The sequence below is a fragment of the Heliangelus exortis genome, chromosome 1 (genome assembly GCF_036169615.1).
Source record: "Heliangelus exortis chromosome 1, bHelExo1.hap1, whole genome shotgun sequence".
NCBI lineage: Eukaryota > Metazoa > Chordata > Aves > Apodiformes > Trochilidae > Heliangelus > Heliangelus exortis.
Genome location: NC_092422.1, coordinates 161,321,163 through 161,342,928, shown reverse-complemented (window position 1 = coordinate 161,342,928; position 21,766 = coordinate 161,321,163). Strand labels below are relative to the sequence as shown.

The window sequence follows — 21,766 nt, the reverse complement described above, 5'->3', positions numbered from 1 at the left end:
CCAAACAACTGCAAATGTGGAAGGTTGAACCCTTCCTACAGCATTGCAAAAACCACCTAACCCCATACAAGGGTAGAAAACAAAAAAAAGTCTTTGCATTTCATATGCATATTCAGAGAAAAAACTGTTTTCTCAGTTTGTGTAATTATCCACACAGTTTTGCTCTGGATTCCAAGCAGAACATTGTTAGGACAACCATTTTATTATAATTTGATGCTTCATATGGAACAAAACTTCTGCAAGCTCAGCATCTACCCTGTAGTATAGTCCTAGATAAAACCAGCGTATATTTGAAACTAAAGGAAATTTAAGTTTTTCTGAATTTCAAAGTTCAAATTCAGTTTAGCCAAGGTGCTGGGAAAGGGTTGGGGTTTCCCACCCCAATACACATAAGATACCTATATACAGAACCATAAACATGACAGAGTCTATTAGGAAACCTGGAAACAGGACCCATTTCACTACTCACTCCTTCAGCCAAACATCTTCTGGAATCAAATGGAGGACAGCCAGTGATTCTCCTTTCCCAGATGAATTCCCCTTTTTCATTTATTTTACAGGAGTGATTATCACAGCCATCCTGAAGTGATTCATTTGGCTGTAAAGATTTAAGAGCTGTCAGCTTAACACAGAAAAAACACGGGACAGTACGTTTCCAGGACACTATGCAGCCTGACTGTTCCTTTACTGGTATTTTAATTTTAATATAACATAATATGATAGTATAATATAATATAATATAATATAATATAATATAATATAATATAATAATATCATATAATATAACACAATATATTACTATGTGTAATTATTATATAATCATATAATTCATAAGAATATTTATATCTTTAATACAGTATATAATATATAATATGTGATATTATTTAACATGACAGGATATAATTTAATACAGTAAATTATGATTGTAAAATTAATAAGATAATGTAAATGATAAAATATGATATTATATATTACTTTAAAAATTCATCACCTTGGTGATGAAGTTTGTAAAACATGAAAATCTTTAGTAAACAGAATTGTTTATCAACAAAGTCATCATCTTCTATTTACTCCCATAGCCACTTGATTACAGCTCAGTCAAGACTGCCAAAAACACGACCTTTTCAGCTCTTAACAGGAAAGACATTTCCATTACCTTAAAAGAGAAAGCTATCTAAGAGAGAAACTCAGGAGATTGGTTCTATGAGTTCTCTTTAAAAGAGACATATATATAAATATTTAACTTCCAAATGAGTTGGAAGTTTCTTCAACTATTAACCTAACACTACCAAGTCCACCACTAAGCCCCATCCCTAAGGAACACATCTACACATCTTTTAAATACCTTCAGGGATGGTGACTCAAACACTTCCCTGGGCAGCTTGTTCCAGTGCCTGACAATCCTTCTAGAGATGAATCTAAACCTCCCCTGGTGCAACTTCAGGCCATTTCCTTTCATCCTGTTACCAATTACTTGGGACAACAGACCAACACCCACTTTCCTACAACCATCTTTCAGGTAGTTGTAGATAAGGTCTTCCCTGTGCCTCCTTCTCTCCACACTAAACAACTCCAGCTCCTTCAGCTTCTCTTCATAACACTTGTGCTCTAGGCCCTTCACCAGCTTCATTGCTCTTCCCATATTTTCCCCTTCTAAAATTTAGCTAAGGAATGGCATTAAAAAAAAAAAAAAAAAAAAAAAAAAAAGTTATATTCAGTTTCTTGTGATGAACTGATGGGCTTTAGCCAGAAAAAAATGCACTCCTGTTTAAGAATGTATCACGCTGGAGAATTTTTTCAAACTTCTCAGTTTTCATTATCCATTTCTCATTCAAAGAGTGTTTCCTAACTATTTCCCCTACATAGTTGTTTGAGCTCATATTCCAGTTATACTTCATTGATAATATTCATGCTTGCAGGTGCATCTAGAATGTCCCTCTAGAATTTTTTACAGGGGTATGGGAAAACAAACAAACAAACGAAAAAACACCCTAACTTTCTTGAGAACGTATTGAGATGTAAAAGAAATGCTAGCAATATCATGCTATCTAACCCAAAAGGAGTAAAAACATGCACTTTTCTTGGGTTCAGCAGAAGTCTATGCTACATTTACTTGCATTCATTTATAAATACAAGAAAGAGTGCCTAAAACTTACCTGAAGGTATTTAAGCCTTCCATCCCTCAGCCTGATGCCACATGAAGTTGGCACACATTTTCCACAGCAAGAGCCTGTGATTTCCTGTCTTCTGTAATTCTAGAAGGTAGAAGACATTTTTCTGGTTTTATTTTGGTTTAAGCATGATTCCTACACTTATTTGTGGAGGCACTTAAAAAAAAAAAAAATTAGTGGGCAAAGTGACAGCCAGCAGAAGACTAGCTTAATCTAATTAGTTGCATACTTTTTGTTTGGTTTTGTTGTTTTTTTTTTTTTTATAAAGGCTGAGATTAAGCCTTGTACTAATTTATTATACAATAATAATACAATAATAAAATTTATTATACAATATGGAGAGAAGTTTATTTCCAAGTACAAAACCTCTTGCGTCCACTACCTCCAACAATCTTTGACTGTAACAGTCACAAGGTCAATTCCACTAAAAAAACACCTGACAGTAGTAGAGGGTAAGAAACTACTAAAACTATTAAAAGGATTTGAGTCATACTCAGTTCACATTTGTAGTGTGCAGGATTGGACCTAATCAATACTACACAGTGCAACTTGGAAAAGTTGTTTGAAGTGCTTAAATTAGGAGAAAAGGGTAGGACAACCAGTAAGCACTGGGCAGGGACAGAGAATAAGAAGGCTAAGGTGGACAACTTGGGCTACAGAAAGAAAAAAAAATGGCCTGATAAGAAAGTAAAAAGACTATCAGAGATAGAATGAAATAATAAAATGAAAAAGGAAAGAAAGGGGTATAATGGAGCCCCAAAAATGTCACCAGAAGGAAAAACTGTGGCAGGGGAAGACAAATGGGAGAATGAGCAGCACTAAATGAAGAGAAAGAAAGGTGGATAATGGAAGGAAAAGAGAGAAAGAGAAGAGGAAGAGAAAGAGAAAAAGAGAGGAGAGGAGAGGAGAGGAGAGGAGAGGAGAGGAGAGGAGAGGAGAGGAGAGGAGAGGAGAGGAGAGGAGAGGAGAGGAGAGGAGAGGAGAGGAGAGGAGAGGAGAGGAGAGGAGAGGAGAGGAGAGGAGAGGAGAGGAGAGGAGAGGAGAGGAGAGGAGAGGAGAGGAGAGGAGAGGAGAGGAGAGGAGAGGAGAGGAGAGGAGAGGAGAGGAGAGGAGAGGAGAGGAGAGGAGAGAGGAAAAATGAGAAATGAACTTCGTTAACACATTAAGTGTACCACAGTAATGTTTCCAGCTGCTACACATAACCAACATCTGCTCGTGATGAGCTGAACATTTTTAAGACGACAATCACTTCTGGTTGAGAGAAGGCATGCATGTTATCCATATGTTTTTTATAGAAAAAAGAATTTGGGGAGGTTATTATTAAATCACTGGGAGAAAACATAGTTCATTGTTACTTAGGTGAACTTGTTCTACTAGCAAAATTATGTAAGCACCTAAAATAGGTCATAAACTGACAAAAAAAAAAAAAAAAAAAAAAAAAAAAAGTGACCCTGATGAGCAGAATATGCTGCAGTTGACTGTACTTCAATTACCAGTGCACTTAGTTTCACAGCTTCAACATCCAAGAGGAAGCAGGTGCTCCTGAGAGAGTATATACACTTAAACAGTTATTACATCCATTTCTAAGCAATTGCTTTTAATCTGGGTGCACCATGAAATCAGTGACTCTGAGACAGGAAAGATCCCAAATATGTGTGTGAACCCCACTGGCCTTAGGGGGATGATGATATTCTGTATCCTGTTTGATTTTTTTCCCCTCAGGCTTCACAGATTCATTACAATGGCTACAATGGGATACATACACCTAGACCTACAGCCTCTCTTGAGTAGCTGCACAGCTCCAGAACACAAGTTCACAGAGCATAATAAGCCCAACTGGAAATTGCCTTCTCTTCATGGTTTTTTGTTTAGTCTGTACTTTTGGGTCAGGGAGGAGGAAAGAGCTGTCTGAGAATCATGTGGGTGGTGAAGGAAGCAGGAGAAGAATGTTTCCTCATTTCTCTACCATGTATTTCATTGATTCTTCAGTTTTACAGCTGCCTTCTTTCATTGAAAAGCAAGAATAATTGTTTGAGTATTTTTCTGGGGGAACACACAAAGGCACACAAGTTTCTGGACACAGATTCATTCTAGTGAATTTTTTATTGATCAGCCAGGTTATATTTTGGGGAAGTGATGAAGATGCTCAGCACTGAGCTTGGTCATTTATTTTCCTTTCAGAAGCCTGTTTCTATAATCACAGATTACAGCAGAGGTAATGTTAGGGTCCAGAACCACACAAAGTATTCCACATTCTCTCTTTTGCCACAGGCTTTATCCATACCAGCAAACAAAGGGTCTGAAGGACAGTTTTCTGGCCCTGTGCACAAGTGGAATACATATGTATGTCTAAACTGCATTCCCCCCAAAAAGAGGCTGGCCTTGGATTATCCTAACCATTGACTTGTGCCTGGGCATTATTTTGAAGTTTCCTAGTTAGAACAGGCCAAATGGGACACTGCTGACACTCCCTCAAGGGTTTGCATGACATAATTTGAGTCTGCAGTCTTGCTCTGTTTGGTTTATTAGTAGAGAAACTTGACTTACTGTGTTGTCCTCTCCTGTTCTACTTTAGAGGCTGAGAACTGAACTCATCTAAAACCCTACCCCTCTCTTTTGCAGGGGCCTTATCAATGTATGTCCCTCCTGGATATCAGCCAGGAATCCCATATGATCATGTGGCTTTTTGGTGCAGCAGCCAATGCTTGCACAGGCCCTGGGCTTGCACTGGGCTCCATCCATTAGGCAGGAAAAGGTAGAAAAGGAAGGGGCAAAGCTGCTGGTCTGGTGGAGATGAAGCCAGGCTCTGCAACTTTCTTAGGTCTCCTATTTAAGGTATTGGTGCTAAGAGAGAAAACCAGATGATTGAGCAGAACTACTCAGCCATTCTAGTCACAGTGTTGGTCAGTGGAGTATAAATGGGAGCTATTTGCCTCTGGCTTTCCCAGCCAAGCTCATCCCTTGCAGATGATGGCAGAAAAGCAGCAACAAAGACTTCAGAAAGGCCAGTGGAATTGATGGGGACAACAACATCGAATCACCCAAGGCATGGCTGGAATAAGGCAGAAATATTATTGACCCCAGCTATTAGACAGTATGTGACAGTCATTGGAGAGCCTTTAAGCATGGAGATATGGCTGAGCTGTCTCTGGAGGGACAGATAATATTGTAGGAAAGGAGACACAGCAGTTCCTGTTGCATATGTTTACCAAACCTTACTTTCCCTAAAGGCAGGTAGTCTAAAATACACAATAAAATATGTCTGTGGGCCTCAGTACTATGAAGTGTCACCTTTTTTACACTCTGGATTTAGATCACATTTGGTGTATTTCACATAAATCAGGGAAAGAACACAGAGCCCTGATTTCTCAGAAAAACTTGAAGAAAGACAACAGGTCCCAGTGCTGTGCAGAACATAAATTGGTATATACAATGAAGAATTAGACACGTTCTCATGCCTCATTAGACACGTTCTTAACCAAAACATCCAGACGACTTGCACTTACTATTGGGCATGGTTCACAGCTTAATTTGGTACATGTCAGAGTATATATCCGAGAAGATGTTGTCTGGAGGGAGCAGACACAGGTTGTACATTGATCCACCATCAGGCGTCTCCATGGCTGAAACATTAGAACCAGTTTGTAAATTAGTGACTGCCTCTTCAGCAAAACTCAAATAAATGACCAATTTTATCTAGGTTAAATCTCTTTTACGAAATCTTGCATTACAATTCTTCACAAGAGAAAACAGAAAAACGATGCCCCTGCTTTCCAGAGACCAAAATTTTTGCATCTGTAATTCCACAACAAGCAGCACAGCATGAGGCTATTTTTCACGTAAGCCCTTTAGAATCCCATATTCTGCAAAGTGGCATTGACATTTCTTACCTCATTGCTTACAAAGCTAGCAAGCAGGAAAGGAATCCTTGAAAGTGATGAGGAAGATTTTGACTTGAACTACTCTATGTGTTAGGTGGTTACTACCAGTTCATTTTTCCCAAGTTTAGTGAATTGGTTTGCCAATTGGCAGAAATTACTTGTTATTGTACTTTTAATAATACTCCTTAAAATCTCCAGAGGCCTAAAAGCTTAAAATTGGAAAAGAAGAACAAAAAACAAAATCAGAAACAGAACTCCTGAGTGAGGAACTGGACTTGTGGACAGTTATAAGCAAATCAGCAGCTGAGGTTGCACAAGATTCAAATTCCCTGAGCTCTTTCCCAGAACTTTGTTTGCTGGATCCCATCATATTCTCAAAGCAAGCAAAAAGGTATTTAAAATCTAGAGCAAAAATGCCAAATTATTGGCATGCTATTATTATACTATTGCCAAACTATTAAATAAGAAACAAAAGGATCTGGAGTTAGTAATTGGATTCCTAGTACTGAAAGTACAAAGTCTTTCTGCCTTCCAAGTGCTTCCATTTCAACCTCAAAATAAAAAAAACATTATGGCTGAAGGGACAAAGTGGGAGGAAATCTAGTCAAGATTTTTGAAAAGCACTTCTAAAACCTAATAAATAAGGTAGACAGACATTGAATATTGCTAGATTATAAAAACTTTGAACTGTGCTTCAACAGACAGTGGAATGTCACTGTTAACTTCATTTGGAGTAGGAATTTCCCATGCTACATAGTATACATATCCTCAAGTTTTGTTGTTTGCTTTTTTTTTCCTTGTTCCACACTAGTAAACACTTATGGAACAAACGGAACAAAACCAAGAATCTAACCAGAATAGCAGTAAAAAGGTAATGCATTTATAGGTAGTTCAGAGCCTATACTCCAAGATATACACTGAAGGACAAATCATAGAATCATTTAGGTTGGAAAAGACCATAGGGATCATCAACTTCAACAATTACCCTAACACTTCTAAGTTCACCACTAAGCCATGTCCTGAAGCACCACATCTACATGTCTTTTAAATAGCCCCAGGGATGGTGACTCAACCACTCCCCTGGGAAGCCTGCTCCAGTGCCTGAAAGCCCTTTTGGGCAAGAAATTTTTCCTAATATCCAATCTAAACCTCCCCTGGCACAGCCTGAGGCCATTTCCTCTTATTCTATCACTTGTTAGGTGGGAGAAGAGACCAACCCCCACCACATTACAACCTCCTCTAAAGTGTTCACAGTGAGTGATAAGGTCTCCCCTCAGCTTCCTTTTCTCCGGACTAAACATCCTCAGTTTCCTCAGCTGCTCCTCAAAGATCTGTGCTCCACACCCTTCACCAGCTATGTTGCCCTTCTTTGAACATTCTCCAGCACCTCAGTACCCTCCTTATAGTGAGGGAGCCCAAAACTGAACCCAGTATTCAAAGTGTGGCCGAATACAGGGGTATGATCACTTCTCTACTCTTTCTGGCCACACTATTTCTGATAGAAGCCAGGAGGAGGATGCTGTTGGCCTTCTTGGTCATCTGGGCACACTCCTGGTTCATAGTCAGATGGCTGTAAATGAGCATTCTTCCACCACTGGACAGCTTTCCAGCTTTCCAGTCACTCTTGCCTGGGCCTGTAGCATTGCATGGGGTTGTTGTGGCCCAAGTGCAAGAACTCAATACTTAGCCTGATGTTCCAACAGAAGAATTTTTATTACATTCTTACTCCAGCATAGCAGAGTGCTCAGAGGCCTCAGTGGGTTTCTTCAAAGCACCAGCAACAGCAATGACCTCTCTTGTTTTGTGGAGGTCTAGAAAAAAGATCTTCCACATACAACATGATGGAAGCTGTAATACCTATAGGGTCTGTTACCAACACAGTCTAAGACCTTGACATGGGATTCTTCTGCTTTCTTGTTTTAACCTTTTATATTGAATCTTTGCCAATCTGTATTGTTAGAAGACCTCAGTGGATAAAGGCATGAGGACACTCATCATATTTTCCTGTGGGAGAACAATGGATAGCAAATGTCATATGAAACGGGTGTGCAGGTACACACAAAAGCTTTACAAATCTGGAATATGTCCTCATTCCATTGTCCTGTTTCAGAATATGTTTGGGTTTGTTCTGCTTGCTATCATAATCATATTTAATTCTGGCCCTCTAGAAGTACATGCTCATCACAGAATGCCTGAGTAGCTCTAGGCTTTCCCATCATGACAAAAAGAGGCCAACTGATAACCTACTTAGATCTTCTAATAGTTCCAACATTTCAATTATATTCAAGGAAGAAGGATAAAGTTGTGTTTATGCTAACATTGTTGTTGCAGGCAGGAACATAGGGTTTGCCAGAGTCATGTTGAAATGAAATCCTTACAAACAAGTGCCTTGAACTTTTGGGGGAAGGTCTTGCCTCGATCCAAAGTTTGCAACATGGCTTAATTCTATGATATTTATTCAGTCTATTAAGGGATAAGCACACGATGGCTTTCTGTGAACAAGCATAGCTTAGCATGACAGGACAAAATGAAATAATGGACTGGTATTCCCTTTGCCCTTTATACAATACACCTATCTTGTTTTCTGGCTAATTTAGAATAAAATATCAACACCTGCCAACCCAGTGTTAGCCAGTGCAACCAAAATAACCAGCATGAAGCCCAAATCTACTCAGACCTCCTTCAAAAATGCCACTCAGTAAAAGCCTGGGAAAACAGAGGAGTTACATAGATAATCCTTTTGGTAAATACAGCCACCTGCTTGGAAGTCTGCATTTAAAGCCCACAGCACTGCTAAGAACAGCAGAGTGAATGCAATACACCAAATTACTGAAATTTAATATCAGTAACCAGATACAAGACAAAAATGTAAAGGGATTAAGGACACAGTCATTTAACAGAACTGCAGTAAAAGACTCAAAACTTGGAACTGTTCAGTGAATGAGTTAATGGAGCAAAGTTTTCCCTTGGTACAAAATGAAACTTAAAACTTATTCTTAAAGGACCCAGAATAAAGCTTCTGAAATCCAGGAAGCATACACTTCTGTGGACACATCTTCCTTCCTGACCAGAACTCTCCAACAGTCATGGAAGTACAGAATAGTGTAAGACAAAGCTGTAGTGTAATACCATCTGCTTTAAAGCTTTCAGAAATACAGATTATTAGCTGACACTAAGTTATTAGATGAATCCAGTTTAATTAAAAAGTTAATTCATTTAAGACCAATTCTAATACAAGCTCTGCTTTTTTATTTATTTATTTTTAAAATTAAAATGGCCACTTTGCTCTAACATTTTCAAAGATTATATCTTGGAAATGTTGCAATGATACAGTTTCCATCCTGAGAAAATATTTTGGGAACTGTGTTGCTGAATGCTAACTTCAATAATGCTTGACATTCATGGCAACAGCAGCACAGATGTAACATTAACATCTGGGGCCTACCTACACCTTCAAAATTTTCTACAAGCAGTGTTTGATAAAATGAGCAGTTTTCAGGAAGGACAAGACCACATTTTAAAAGCTGTACTAAAAGGAAAATAACAATAATAATAAAAAAATTAAAGACAGCTTTTATATATATCCAAATAGCAAATGAGTCAATATATAGTTTTGTTCCAGCTGAAACACTTTATGAATTCAGACAAAATTGGAAAAATTTATTAAGATTGGATTTTTTTTTCAATATTGTAAAAGCTGAAATACTTTATTTTCAAGTCTCCCAAATACAGATGCTTCTCATTTTCCCTTCACCATGACATTTTGTTTCAAAATTTGCTCATGCTTCATTTTAAAGTATTTTAAAATATTTTAAAACACTTGAAAACAGAACAAAGACTTTACTTGACAGATCAGGTAAACATTTTGTTGGAAGAGAAAAAAACTAATTGTTCATGAAAGAGCAGCGTGAAGCTGGAAAAACAACTTCTTCCAACAAATGCATATCCTGTACAACAGAAGGCTGCAGGAGCTAGCAATAACTATATTATACTCTAGATATTCTCTACAATTATGGTCTTTCTAAAATGCCACAACTAGTTGTCATGACATACTATAGAGGAGAAAAATAGAGGAATCAAAGACGAAGCAGATTATTTCAGATTTTACCACTTTCAAACCCTCTTCCCACTGCTCTGACGAGTTAGGAAGTTATTCCTTGAATTTAATTCTACAGAGAAGTAATCTCCACACAGAATGATGAATGTTTGATGATAGGGCTTTAGCTCCAACAAACTGATGAATGTACATAAACTATGAAAAAATAAAAAATCAGAAGAAATAGATGGAGGAAATTTCTGTCTGCCATGCATCAAAAATCCAAAGAGTCGGAGTAAACTTACCTTTGAAATAAATTTAAAAGACAGCCATATATTCACAATGCAGGAATACTTAGGTTAAAAGTTAGGTTAAATGACTAAAGAGGACCTGTTTCCCCAGGGGATGATGAGAATATTTAGAGCTCTTTGACACGAGTGGTGCTGCCAGAATACGGATTTAAGAAAACAATGGACAATTGACAGAGCTCTCCAAAGATAAATTCGGCATAAATGAGCTCAGATGCTTAACTCCCATCATTCCCACTGTCATAGGCTGGGTTAAACATGTCTTAATCTACCCATTAAATATGTAGTTGAGAAAAATTTTCCACCGAGGGCAGATCAGCAGGGATCTTGAAAGGGGACAGAGGTCAAACAATGAGGAAGCTCAGCTTTCCTGTTCCTGCTAATAGCCAAGGAGGTACACTCCTTCTTCCACACAGGTGGAGCAAAAGTCTCCATCCTTTTGGTTTTGGAGTTTTTTGTTTTGTTTTTTTTTTTTAATTTGCCTTATCCTCTAGGTAGAATATGGGAAGTTTTTCCTCCCCCAAAGTGGGCAAGGATGATTTTTGAGATTATCCCTCACAGACAGTTTCCTGTGTGTTTGGTAGCCTGCAAGCCTTTTCACAATGCAGATTACCACAGTTTCTAAGCACTTTTTTCAAGCTTTCTTTCAGGATGAAGAAACATTACTGTCTCCATTTTGCAGAGATACTCATTGTCATACAGAAAGACCAGGCAGGGGCCTGACCTGGACAAGCACATGCTGAACCCCTTGTCACTGCTTTTGTCCTAAGCCACACTTGCAGAGATTCTATCTGAACAAAGCTGTCCTGTATGCTCATGTGTATTCTGGGACGTTTGTGCTCATCAAAAGCTCATTCAAATATTTAAATGTCTTACAATCACAGCAAGTAAAAGGAATCATGTCTTACCCCAATAACAGTGCCATTCAAAAGACAACCATTCAGGGGGACTGAAAAAGAAGATAATATTGCATTTAGCATTACCATTATCATGACATTATCAAGATTTAATAAACCACAGGCATGCTTTTTTGACTTCTTAAAGTTCCAACTGAGGGCATTTATATCAAGTTTCACTGTTAAGAGGTGTAATTGGCCCTATTACATTATACCTTGAAAGGTAGCAATTTGTCAGATTCATCCTGAATTCCACCTCCAAATCTCTCTTCCTGAGCTGATCTTTAACAAGTACAGGGCACAATACAAATTTTCCTCTTCAGTTCAAATGTCACTCTCAGAAGATGCACTCAGGCTTTCTGCAAGTTACAGGGCATATTTTCCCTCCTCCTCACACTGCTAGCTCCTCACCCTGGGGCTGCATAAACACTTGTCACTTAAACATGACTGTGAATCTTCACAGACCATTTGGCCAATTTTCTGATTTAGACTTTTGACCCAAAACTATGATAGGAAATGGCCACAGCCACAATGCTCAGAGACACAAAGAAGACAGTATGGCTGAATGGAGGAAGAATTCTCCATTCTCAAGTCCTTCTTTAGAAAGAATTGAACCTTCCCAGGCCTAAAGCATCTCAAGACCTCTTTTAAATGCTTAACAATGCAGGCTAGAGCTATAGAAACATCCTGGCATGTCTCATCGAATCAATGCAAAGTTGTTTTAGCAGTAGGACTGTTCAAGAGGAGTAAGTTAATATCACCTGGGAAGACAAAAGCAGTAGGTGCTATTGTAATCAATGTCTAAATTATCCAGGAGAGCTTCAAATTAGCACCATACTCACATAACACTCACTTTCCAGAAACAGGAGATCAACACACAAGGTGATTCACTCTCCAGTGATTCTGTTTGCCATGCTCAAAACCTTACCACATCTGCAGGAAGGACAGCAGTCTATTTCTTGGTCACAACGTAGTTCAGTTCCCTCTGGACACTCAGGCACATCCATTTGAGAGCAAGAAACATTCTTCTGCTGCACAAAAACCTCGTTGTTCACCTGCACACACTCGTTGATAACGCAGCGGTTGAAGGGCGACCGCCACTCTGTGCCAACCTGATGGGAAGTTGTAAAAAGAGTAAATACAGGCAGCAGTATTTGTGCCACTGAATAGAGGCAAGACCCCTACAGCCAACATGCTGGCAAAAAGCACATTTGATGCATCAGGAACAGTCTGTTCTTCACAGATCCCTGTAATGACAATCCATCTATAGAGCAGTCTGTTGTTCAATTCATAGAGTACAGGAGTTATCCTTAAGGTGAAAAATAAATGGCCTGGTGAAATAACACATGAAGAAGAGAAAGCACTTTTAACTAGATTTCAATTTACATTTGTTATCTTGGTAGCTGGGTGCACTGAATTGTACTGTAGCCGAGCTGGCTCTCTTTCTGCTGAAACCTGCTGCAAATCAGCACTACTAAGTCCAAAGGAGGCTTTGGCAATAACCTCTAGACCTGAAAACACTTGGAAATGTACAAGAGGACAGATCCTGTTTACAGTCCTACTGATTATAATCACCCGTGGGTCAGACAAGGAGAGAACTTTGAGGGCTATAGAGGGAAGAGGCATTATCACAGGACAGAAAAAAGATGCTGGGAGCAGCTGATCACTGCTTCGAAGCTGTACACCTCCACTGAATAATCTTTGACTCTTTGAATACACTTGAAGAACACTGAAATTGCAAATCAAATCCCCAGGTCCAGTCAATTCAAGCGTCTTTCCTCATGCAGTTAAGGAACACTTTTCTCTCATGTGTTAAACACTTCGTCCTTCTTCAGTGACAAAAAAAGGTTGAAAGAGGACACATTAAGAAAGAGGCAGCAGAATTTAAGGATCTATATGTCCATTAGGACAACAGAAATCAGAAAGACACAGTAGGACATTAAAATAGTCCTTCTGAAGTCTTGTTTTATGAAGGAGAGAATAATATTGATCCACATGAAATGTCCTTGGTAAAATCAGGGAAGAGGCAGGCTGCAAAATGTTAAATAAACATTTTTTGAAAGACAGCTGCAAGCTGCCTTTATAAAAGAAGCGATTAAAAAGTTAATATTAAATATGTGAATGTGAGATGTAGACAAAAATGCAGACATACTATAAATAACATTTAGGGAAGAAAATATGGGGAGAAGGTCTGTTATTTTAAACAAATTTAACTATTTCTGCCTTTGCATAGGATTAAGTAATTTAACACTGCTGAGGCAGGCAAAGGCTTGACAAAAGCTTGAACAGCCTGAAGGAATTAAAAATGCAGGCAAAACCAGAAAAAAAATTTGATGTAGTTTTTCAGAGTGGTATTTGCAGTACTTTTTAAATGTCTACTGCATGCACTCACTCCCCATTGGGCTTTTTGAATCCTAAGGGAAGAGACACGCTGCTAATTATTATTTTGAGCAGAGTACAGGTCCAGTGGCCTGGACCACTGCAGTCTGATCTGAATGCAGTGATCACCTTTAGCAACCAGAGAATAATTCATGTTCCTATCTTCCTTTACTTCCTGAAAATTCAATGTATACCAAATAGGATATCCTATTTGAATAGGACTGTGAAATTCGATCAATACAGTACCCCATCTGCCTGCTATTCATAGAGCAGTATAAATTGGTTGGGAAAACATAAACATGTAGCCTACAGCCAGAGAAGCATCATGTCCCATTTACTTTCTTTTGAGTTACCATTTGTGACAAAAATATTGCTCTCTTAGAGACTGAAAAGGGTGCAGAAGGCTTGCTTGTTAGAACCTGGTAAACCACATATCCCAAAAAAACACTGTTCTTCAGCACTGCTTGATGTATAGAAGAAATAGCTTATATCTTCTTTACCTCCTCCCTTGGAACTCAAAATACTTCCAGGGCACTTTTGGTGGAAGACAAAGTGTCCAGACCACCTCCACCTCACCTCATGCAAACGAGGGTCTGCATCACCCCGAGAGCGGAAGAGCTGCTCCTCACAGGCAGTCTTCTGGCACCTCCCACAACACTCTCCTTCTTGGACAACATACTTGTAACCCTAGAAGAAGAAAGCAGAAGAAAAGGAGTGACTGATCCAAGAATAGGAGGCCAACGTGAGAAGTTTAATTCCGAAAGAAAACATTGGGATAAGTGTTTAATGTTAGCAACATTTTATGTCAAGGGGAGTTTGAAAACACAACTGTTAGGCTACACATTGCTATTACAAAACAAACAAGTGGTCCAATCAGCTCAGCATCCTGTTAAATGGTTAAAATTATCTGTCAGAAAAAAAAAAAATTAATTAAAATGTACACATCAGGAGCTGAAATTCTTTTTTCATTATTTTCTACTTATTATATAATTTGAAGGCATATTTACTTCAGCTACATGGACTAACTCTAGGTACTATTCTTGCCCAGGTCATGCCAATCAACTAATGGGCCTTGTAAGGATATCAGTGCTATGTGATATGGGGCACCCTGACTTCTTGGAGTACAGAAAGTGTTGATGGTATCTAACATTAAAAGATTAAAAAAAAATAAGGAAGAAATCTGCAGACCTGCAGAAACATCTTCCTTTTGATAAGATCTGCTCAAACATGTTATAGCACAAAGATTTGCCCTAAGACAGGAAAGAACACTGACATAAGGAGCAGAAATGGAAAGGGAAGAAGTAAAAGAAAAATGCTTTCAGAGGACTCTAAGCAACATTTAGCAGCGATTATTTCCAAATGTTTGTTTATTGTATGTAAGCAGTTTCTTTCATGCAAGAGCAAGTCTTTCCAATAGTATAGCAGTAAAGAGGAGAGGAGTAAAGAGGAGTGCAAAAGGAAAAAGTACTAGGGGCGTTTATCAGAAATGTTATGCTAATTGGTAGATTTTGAGAGAAAATTATACATGAATGCTAAGAACCCAGTTTAAAAAAAATCTCCTTATAGTCAGTATCTCATCTTTTTTTTTTCTTTTTTTTTTTTTAAAACAAACAAACGAACAAAACCCAGAAAACAGTTCAAACAGAGAATTAAAATTCAGAAGACATCCTCTGTAAAGTGTCTGACCACCCATTACACAGAGAGGCAGATCACAGACCACAGTCTCCAGGACAAAAACATCCCCACACCTCAGGAGGCAAAGGACAAGGCAACACAAGGCACCCCTTGCATTTGAGAAGATGCTAACCTGGGAGTAAAAACCAGCAGCTGTGATGAAGGACCTGACAAGTGCTCAGTTAAACCGCCAGATCAAGCTGTTTTATCAAACACAAAAAGCTGATTGCCCTATGGAGGGTGCAAGCATATGGATTAAGACATTCTACATGTTGAAGGTGAATTTTGAATGCTTTTGAACCAGAGCTTGTCTTGCAACAAACAAAAGAGGAATTTGGATTAATACCATAGCATTCAGGGAATGCACATTTTGGCTTCATCACCAACTTAGGGCTACTGGAGGGATCCATTCAGGCTATGGCTTGGCATATTTGTACACTCCCTCTTTCATTCTAGTGGTGCTCAGGATAGATAGTTCATCTTTTAGAGGTGCTAAGGCCATAAAACCATCAGCTGTCTTTTGGCCAATAAAGCAGGAAAGAACAAACAGACATTAATGAATTCTTTAAGAAGGCTCCAGTATTTGCCTTTTACATATTCAGATGGTAGTGCCCGGAGAGGGGTGGAGGAATCACAGAGAATGAAAATGGAAACAACAGACTGAGGAAAACCCAATAGAATGGATATATATCTACTTGAAATGCTGAGAGCAAAATCTTCAGTGGCAATGAATCAGCACAGTTCTAAAGATTTCCCTAGAGCTGAACACATTTATTCCAGGTGAGGAATCAATTCTCTGTTTCCAAGTCTCTGGAACACTGAGGTATTATTTCCTAATTTACATAATAAATTGTGCTTTAAAATTCAAGCAGGATATTTGAAATCACCTCCCAAAAAGATTTACACAGTTTTTGAATGAGATACTGCACATCTAATATTCAATCAACAGTCTTCCTTTTACATCAGCTTCTAATACTACCTTAATATACAGTACTAGGCCATTTACTACCATGCTTTACATGCTACTTAAAAAGAAAATATACATTTGAAATATTGGAAATTAAAGCCATAACTTTTATAGTTAGCATCTATTACAGCCATCATTCACTATGCCTTTGCACACAGGGTACAAATGTTATTTTAATTTAATTAATCAAGAGGGTTGAAAATCTAACTGAATTAATTTACACATACTTACCCAACTGTCTTTGCTTTAAACACTTACCCCAGAAAATTATGCTTCATTCTTCTCATAATCATCTAATACTCTAAATTATCCAATACTTTAAATCAGACTCTTTTACCTCACTTACAAAGTATCTAACTCCAGGACCATTGACAGAAATTAAACAAAGCAAGAGCTCCCTTCACATAAGCATACTCCTGATTTTAAGGTGTTTTGAAAACTGTTATCCATTCCATGACCATGATTCCCTGAGGGAATATAGTTCCATGTACCTTCAGATGGGTTTCTGAAGCTCCAGGAGGGAGGCACCGCTCCTCCTTGTGGTACATGTAATAGTTGCAGCATTTATCTGCTTGTTTTTTCAAACTTGGAGGAGAATAGGACAGAAAAAGTGAGGAGACTGACATACAAGGAAGCAAACTCACATCCTGCTTGCAAGTGAGAAGTCTGTATTTGCTGTTAACCTCCTCGGAGAAATGTGGGATTGGTTCATTTAAATGAAACATCCATTCTTTTATCATAGATTTCACTTACATTTTAAAAATACAGATACAGTTTGAGTTTGATTTTGTCATGCTCAGGAGAACAGTAACACCATTCCCTCATCAGGGTGAAGGAGGTAGTACAGGTGTTATGGTTTTTTCCTGTTTTCATATAGCTAGATGAAAAAATGTAAGCTATTTTCACAGAAGTCTGACAACACAACTGACAATGACTTCAAGGGTTCAAGTAATCACCACGAGCAGCAGAAAGTTTGAACATCATCTTTGTAATTATTAAAATATGTCTTTAATGTCAATACAACTTCCAGTGCCATTTAATATTAATTGAAAAACAAGCTTTTAAGCCCATTCACACTGGATTACAGAATTTCTGCAGTCCTTCATTGGTATATTCACTGACTCAGGAATAAACAAAGGAAAAAAGAAAGCTTCAACTATCCAGGTACCCAGGTGCTCCAGCAGCTGAGATTCTGGTTGTACAACTTTGATAACTATTAAAGAAGCAGAAGAAATGGCAGATTCCAAAAAAGAACTGGCATGGTTTCCACCAGGGCTTTTCTTTTTGTTTAAAAAGCTTTTTTGACACTGCAATACTTAAGGCTGATTTGTCAAGGAGCTGTGGCTGTGCATTAATGATACTTTATATTAGAGTAACAAACTATTGATACAGTTATGGCTATGAGCCAAAATACAGCCAGATACTTTAGACTTAATATTTCATAATAATTGCCGTACTAGAAACAAGTCTCTTCTACAAATGGGAATTAAAGGGATTCTCTTGCAACAGCTGAAAGTTCTCATATCTACCCTCATGGCAGTCATTGGGCATCCTCAAGCTTTTCCACCAAACCCTACACTAGCAGAAAGAGCTCTTGTTTTCTTGCTTTGTTTTGTGGGGGCTTGGGGATTTGTTTTGTTTTGTTGCTTTTTTTGGGGGGGAGGGGGCTTGTTTGGGTTTTTTTAATGGATTAGGTTTTTTGCTTTGGTCCTAGGGAATTATGCAGTATTTAAGACACAGCAGAGGAAAGTATTATTCAAAAAAAGTTTATCTTTTTCTCGCACCTTCTCAAGTGCGCATACATATATGTTGTTCAGCCTTGTTGCAGAGGATGTCAATTAAATTATATTGAAATATAGTGTTATTAAGGCACTTAAAATTCTTTGAAAGTGAAAGCTGAGCAATAGATCTGAAATGTTGTCTTCAGAAAGTGAACTTCAGCTGGAACAATAAATTGAAACTGACCTAAGATATCAGGATTTCTTATTGTGCAAGTAATGTCAGTGATAGACACTTCAAGATACATTACACCTTTTATTGAAATATAAAATAAACTTTTCCCTGAATACCTTGGCAGCAGGATATGATCCTAAAACAATAACCCTAAAATAAAGACATTAATGCTCAGGCCCTCTTAGACTCTGTTCCCAAGATAATTAGTTGCTACAACACTTATTCTCTATTTTTCTCTGTTTTTTCTATAAACACAGGTTTAAAAGAAGTAATTCCAGATCCCCATCCTGGATGCACTGGTTTAAATGTTACTCACCCGAGAGCACAATATGTTACATGCTTTTTTGTGACACTCCATCATCTGAAGTCCTGTAACATCATCCCTCACGCCAGTGCAAGAGCATTCCCTGCAACCATCTTCCCAGGTGGTCCCAACAGGGTAGACAATATTGTTGTGTACACACACCTATTGAAAGCAACAATTAATACATGAAAGAGAACACTGCTGGCTCCAAAACACCGATTTTTAAATGTGTTTATTGCATAAAATATTTTATGCAATATATTGAACTTATTTCAACAGTGCTACAGGTCTTAAAATGTGGCAGTTTTGCTGAGGTAAGGAAAACAAGAGAAGCCAAAGCTGTTGTGTGGAAATGTCCAGGGTCTGACTCAGTTGCCCCAGAAGAGCAATGTGACTCAGTATCTAAAGATAATAACCAGTGATCCTATAGAAGGAGATGTGCATGTAATCCTTCTTCAAGCTAAATCAGCTGACCTGAAAACTTCCATTTTCTTGTATTCTTTGGCCATCTCAGCTATAACAAAAGCAGTACCATCTCTTACATTATATTCCTTTCTATTAGGAAATTTTACAGAATCTTATTAAAGACATGAAAATAATTCATTTTTTCTAAATATAGCAAGTAAGTCACAAAGTTTCATAGAAGATACAATGCTTCCTTAGGCAGAGGTAAAAGTAGGCAATGGGCACAAGGAGTTTAGGTCTAGAATGTCCCAGACATTTCAGTGAAGTTAGTATAGGACTGAAAGAACATAGAGTAACTACTGATCCAAGAGCATGTACATGGAACTACTGAAGAATTTAAACATTATTTCTGCAATTCCCAGTGCTTGAATGACGTTGCAGTTTCAAATTTATTTATATATGTATATAAAATCTCAGAGTCACAAAAAATGGGTTGGTTATGTCAGAATAAATGACTTCAATAGAACAAGAAACAGTGTGATGCAACAGCACCTTTCAGACACCTGGAAATTAAAAATGCCCTGGCATCATTATCCACCAGTCTCGCTGAGGCTTTAGCTACCCACTTACACTGGTACTGCCCCTCCATGTATAAAAACATATTCTCTGGAGTATTCTGTGGAAGGAGGACTTCATTCCCCTTACCCTGCCTGGAATGCAGGTGGTAGAAACACAACCGCAGTCGTTGGTGAGAGATCTGGAGAGGTATCCCAGAGGGCAGCTCACTGTGGAGTTTGTACAGCTGCAGGTACACTCATACTCATCACAACACTCAGTCTTCTTCACAGTCAGCTCTCGATGAGGTGGGCAAGAGGGTCTTTGAACTAAATTGCAGGCTTCTCTGTTACATGCTAAGAGAAAAAGGGAGGTACCACGTCAAGTATCTCAGAGCGTTGGGATGGAACAAGGCTGCACTCTGGCAGCAAGGCACGAACTGCTACTGCAAACTGCTATAAATCTACTTAAGGACTGAGAACTAATGCAGATATAAAAAACCCAGGTCAAAGATTGTGCTGCAGGTTCAGGAAAAGTTCCAAAAAAATTTTGTCTCATACACAATCAAAAAGATGCAGAAAATAAGCATAAGGGTCAAAGCACACACATCCAAGAGTGAAGTGTTTTTCTTTTCCTTAATTCATGAGTGTACTCAGAAAGCGCCAACAATACTCTTCTGCCAAGTCTGTAAAACCATTACAAGTCTGTTGGCTCCAAAGTTAAACCTTTCAAGAGGGAAAAAAAATAATGTCTGAAGGCTCAAATGCAATGTTCCAGTGCCACTCCCTGGTAAAAAAAAAAAAAAAAAAAAAAAAAAATCTTACCACACGTGTAATTTGGTCTGCATTCTCCAGGGTTGGTCAGAGCAAGCTGCAGCCCAAACTCACAGACAGGGGCAGGAGGTAAATCACAGGAAACCAGATCACAGACTAAGAAGAGAAAATGAGAGTGTTGAAGACCCTGCCTGACTAGTTAGTCCTCATGAAAAGACACACACATGCAGGCATGTGCCCATTAAACTTTTTTTTCCCCTACACAAAATTCCTGTCCTAAAATATAAGTTACAGATCAGCAGGTCAGAGTTTGTTTTTGAAATAGCTTAGGGAACAGTTCAAGCTTGGGTTATGAGGATTAAGGTTCTAATGTTATCTTTAATGTGCAAATATAGACCATGAAAAAATAGATATTGAAAAAAGGGCCATTCTAATGTCATTTAGACAAAACTACATTGTTCCATTTCCTTCCTCACCTCTTACAGAAAGAAGGGCAAAGTCAAGTTGGAACTGAATGAAGACTCCCATCCTCAGTTGTTTATTTTGTGATTGTATAGGCTTCATTCTGGGGGTTGGGTTTTTGTTGGGTTGTTTTTTTGATTTTGTTTTTTTTTTGGTTGGGTTTTATTTATTTAATTTTTTTTTAAATGAAGCCTTGCATTAAATTAAAAAAAAAATAAATACATAAAAAGGGGGGAAGTATATCTTTGAAGCATTTAGTGAAAATATGAACCAAAGTGATTCCAATAGTTTAGAGAACCTACCACATTCATACTCAGGGCAGCACTGGCCGGGGTCCCTGCGCAGACGAGGGACTTCACAGGGACCACAATGAACAGCTGGAGCAAGAAGAAAAAAAAAGCCATAAAACAAATTTGGATAAGAACCAGCATACTAGGTAACAAAAACAGTACTTCAAGTCCAATCATACTTAGAGCTAAACCAATTTACGTTTGGTAGTAGGGCAAGGTCGGACCGTGCAGTTTACTTTCTTGTTATCAAGACATGTGCAGATTTTGCAAGGCTCATTGGCAGGAATCCAAGTTTCAAAGAGCTGCATAGAAAAAAAAAAAAAAAAAAGAAAAAAAAAGACTGTTAGAAGAAATAAAATATTCTGGTCACTGGTATGTTAGTGATAGGAGTGGGGGAGCATGAGTATCATTAATCTGGAGAAAGAGAAGACTATGCAGGATTGTTTGGTTGCTGTGTTAACAGTAAGAACCTAAAGAGAAACACAATTATGAAATTACTGCAGTGTACCAATTTAGCAAAAGATGTAAGGCATGTATGAATGGGATGAGAAGTTACTATTGTTTTAAGCCTGGAAAATGCACAGATGTTATAAGTGCAACTGCAGGCTATTGTGAGCAACAGTGGACTCATGCAACTGCATGCTATGACTGGATGTTCAACAATATTTTGGGAAATACTAGAAGTGACTGCTTTCCCAAATTAGTAGTACTT

General features: G+C 38.2%; 1 protein-coding gene across 1 annotated transcript in view; it reads right to left on the bottom strand.

Annotated features, from left to right (window-relative positions):
* VWF (von Willebrand factor) overlaps window positions 1–21,766 on the bottom strand; it is a 131,053-nt gene that overhangs the window by 4,998 nt on the left and 104,289 nt on the right. The window contains exons 39-49 of the mRNA XM_071733387.1: window positions 21,254–21,356; window positions 21,067–21,141; window positions 20,354–20,458; window positions 19,680–19,885; window positions 18,582–18,731; window positions 14,248–14,358; window positions 12,221–12,404; window positions 11,305–11,345; window positions 5,678–5,794; window positions 2,157–2,255; window positions 470–598 (exon numbers count right to left, since the gene is read on the bottom strand). Coding sequence (XP_071589488.1) covers window positions 470–598; window positions 2,157–2,255; window positions 5,678–5,794; window positions 11,305–11,345; window positions 12,221–12,404; window positions 14,248–14,358; window positions 18,582–18,731; window positions 19,680–19,885; window positions 20,354–20,458; window positions 21,067–21,141; window positions 21,254–21,356 — 1,320 coding nt within the window. The remainder of the gene's footprint in view (window positions 1–469; window positions 599–2,156; window positions 2,256–5,677; window positions 5,795–11,304; window positions 11,346–12,220; window positions 12,405–14,247; window positions 14,359–18,581; window positions 18,732–19,679; window positions 19,886–20,353; window positions 20,459–21,066; window positions 21,142–21,253; window positions 21,357–21,766) is intronic.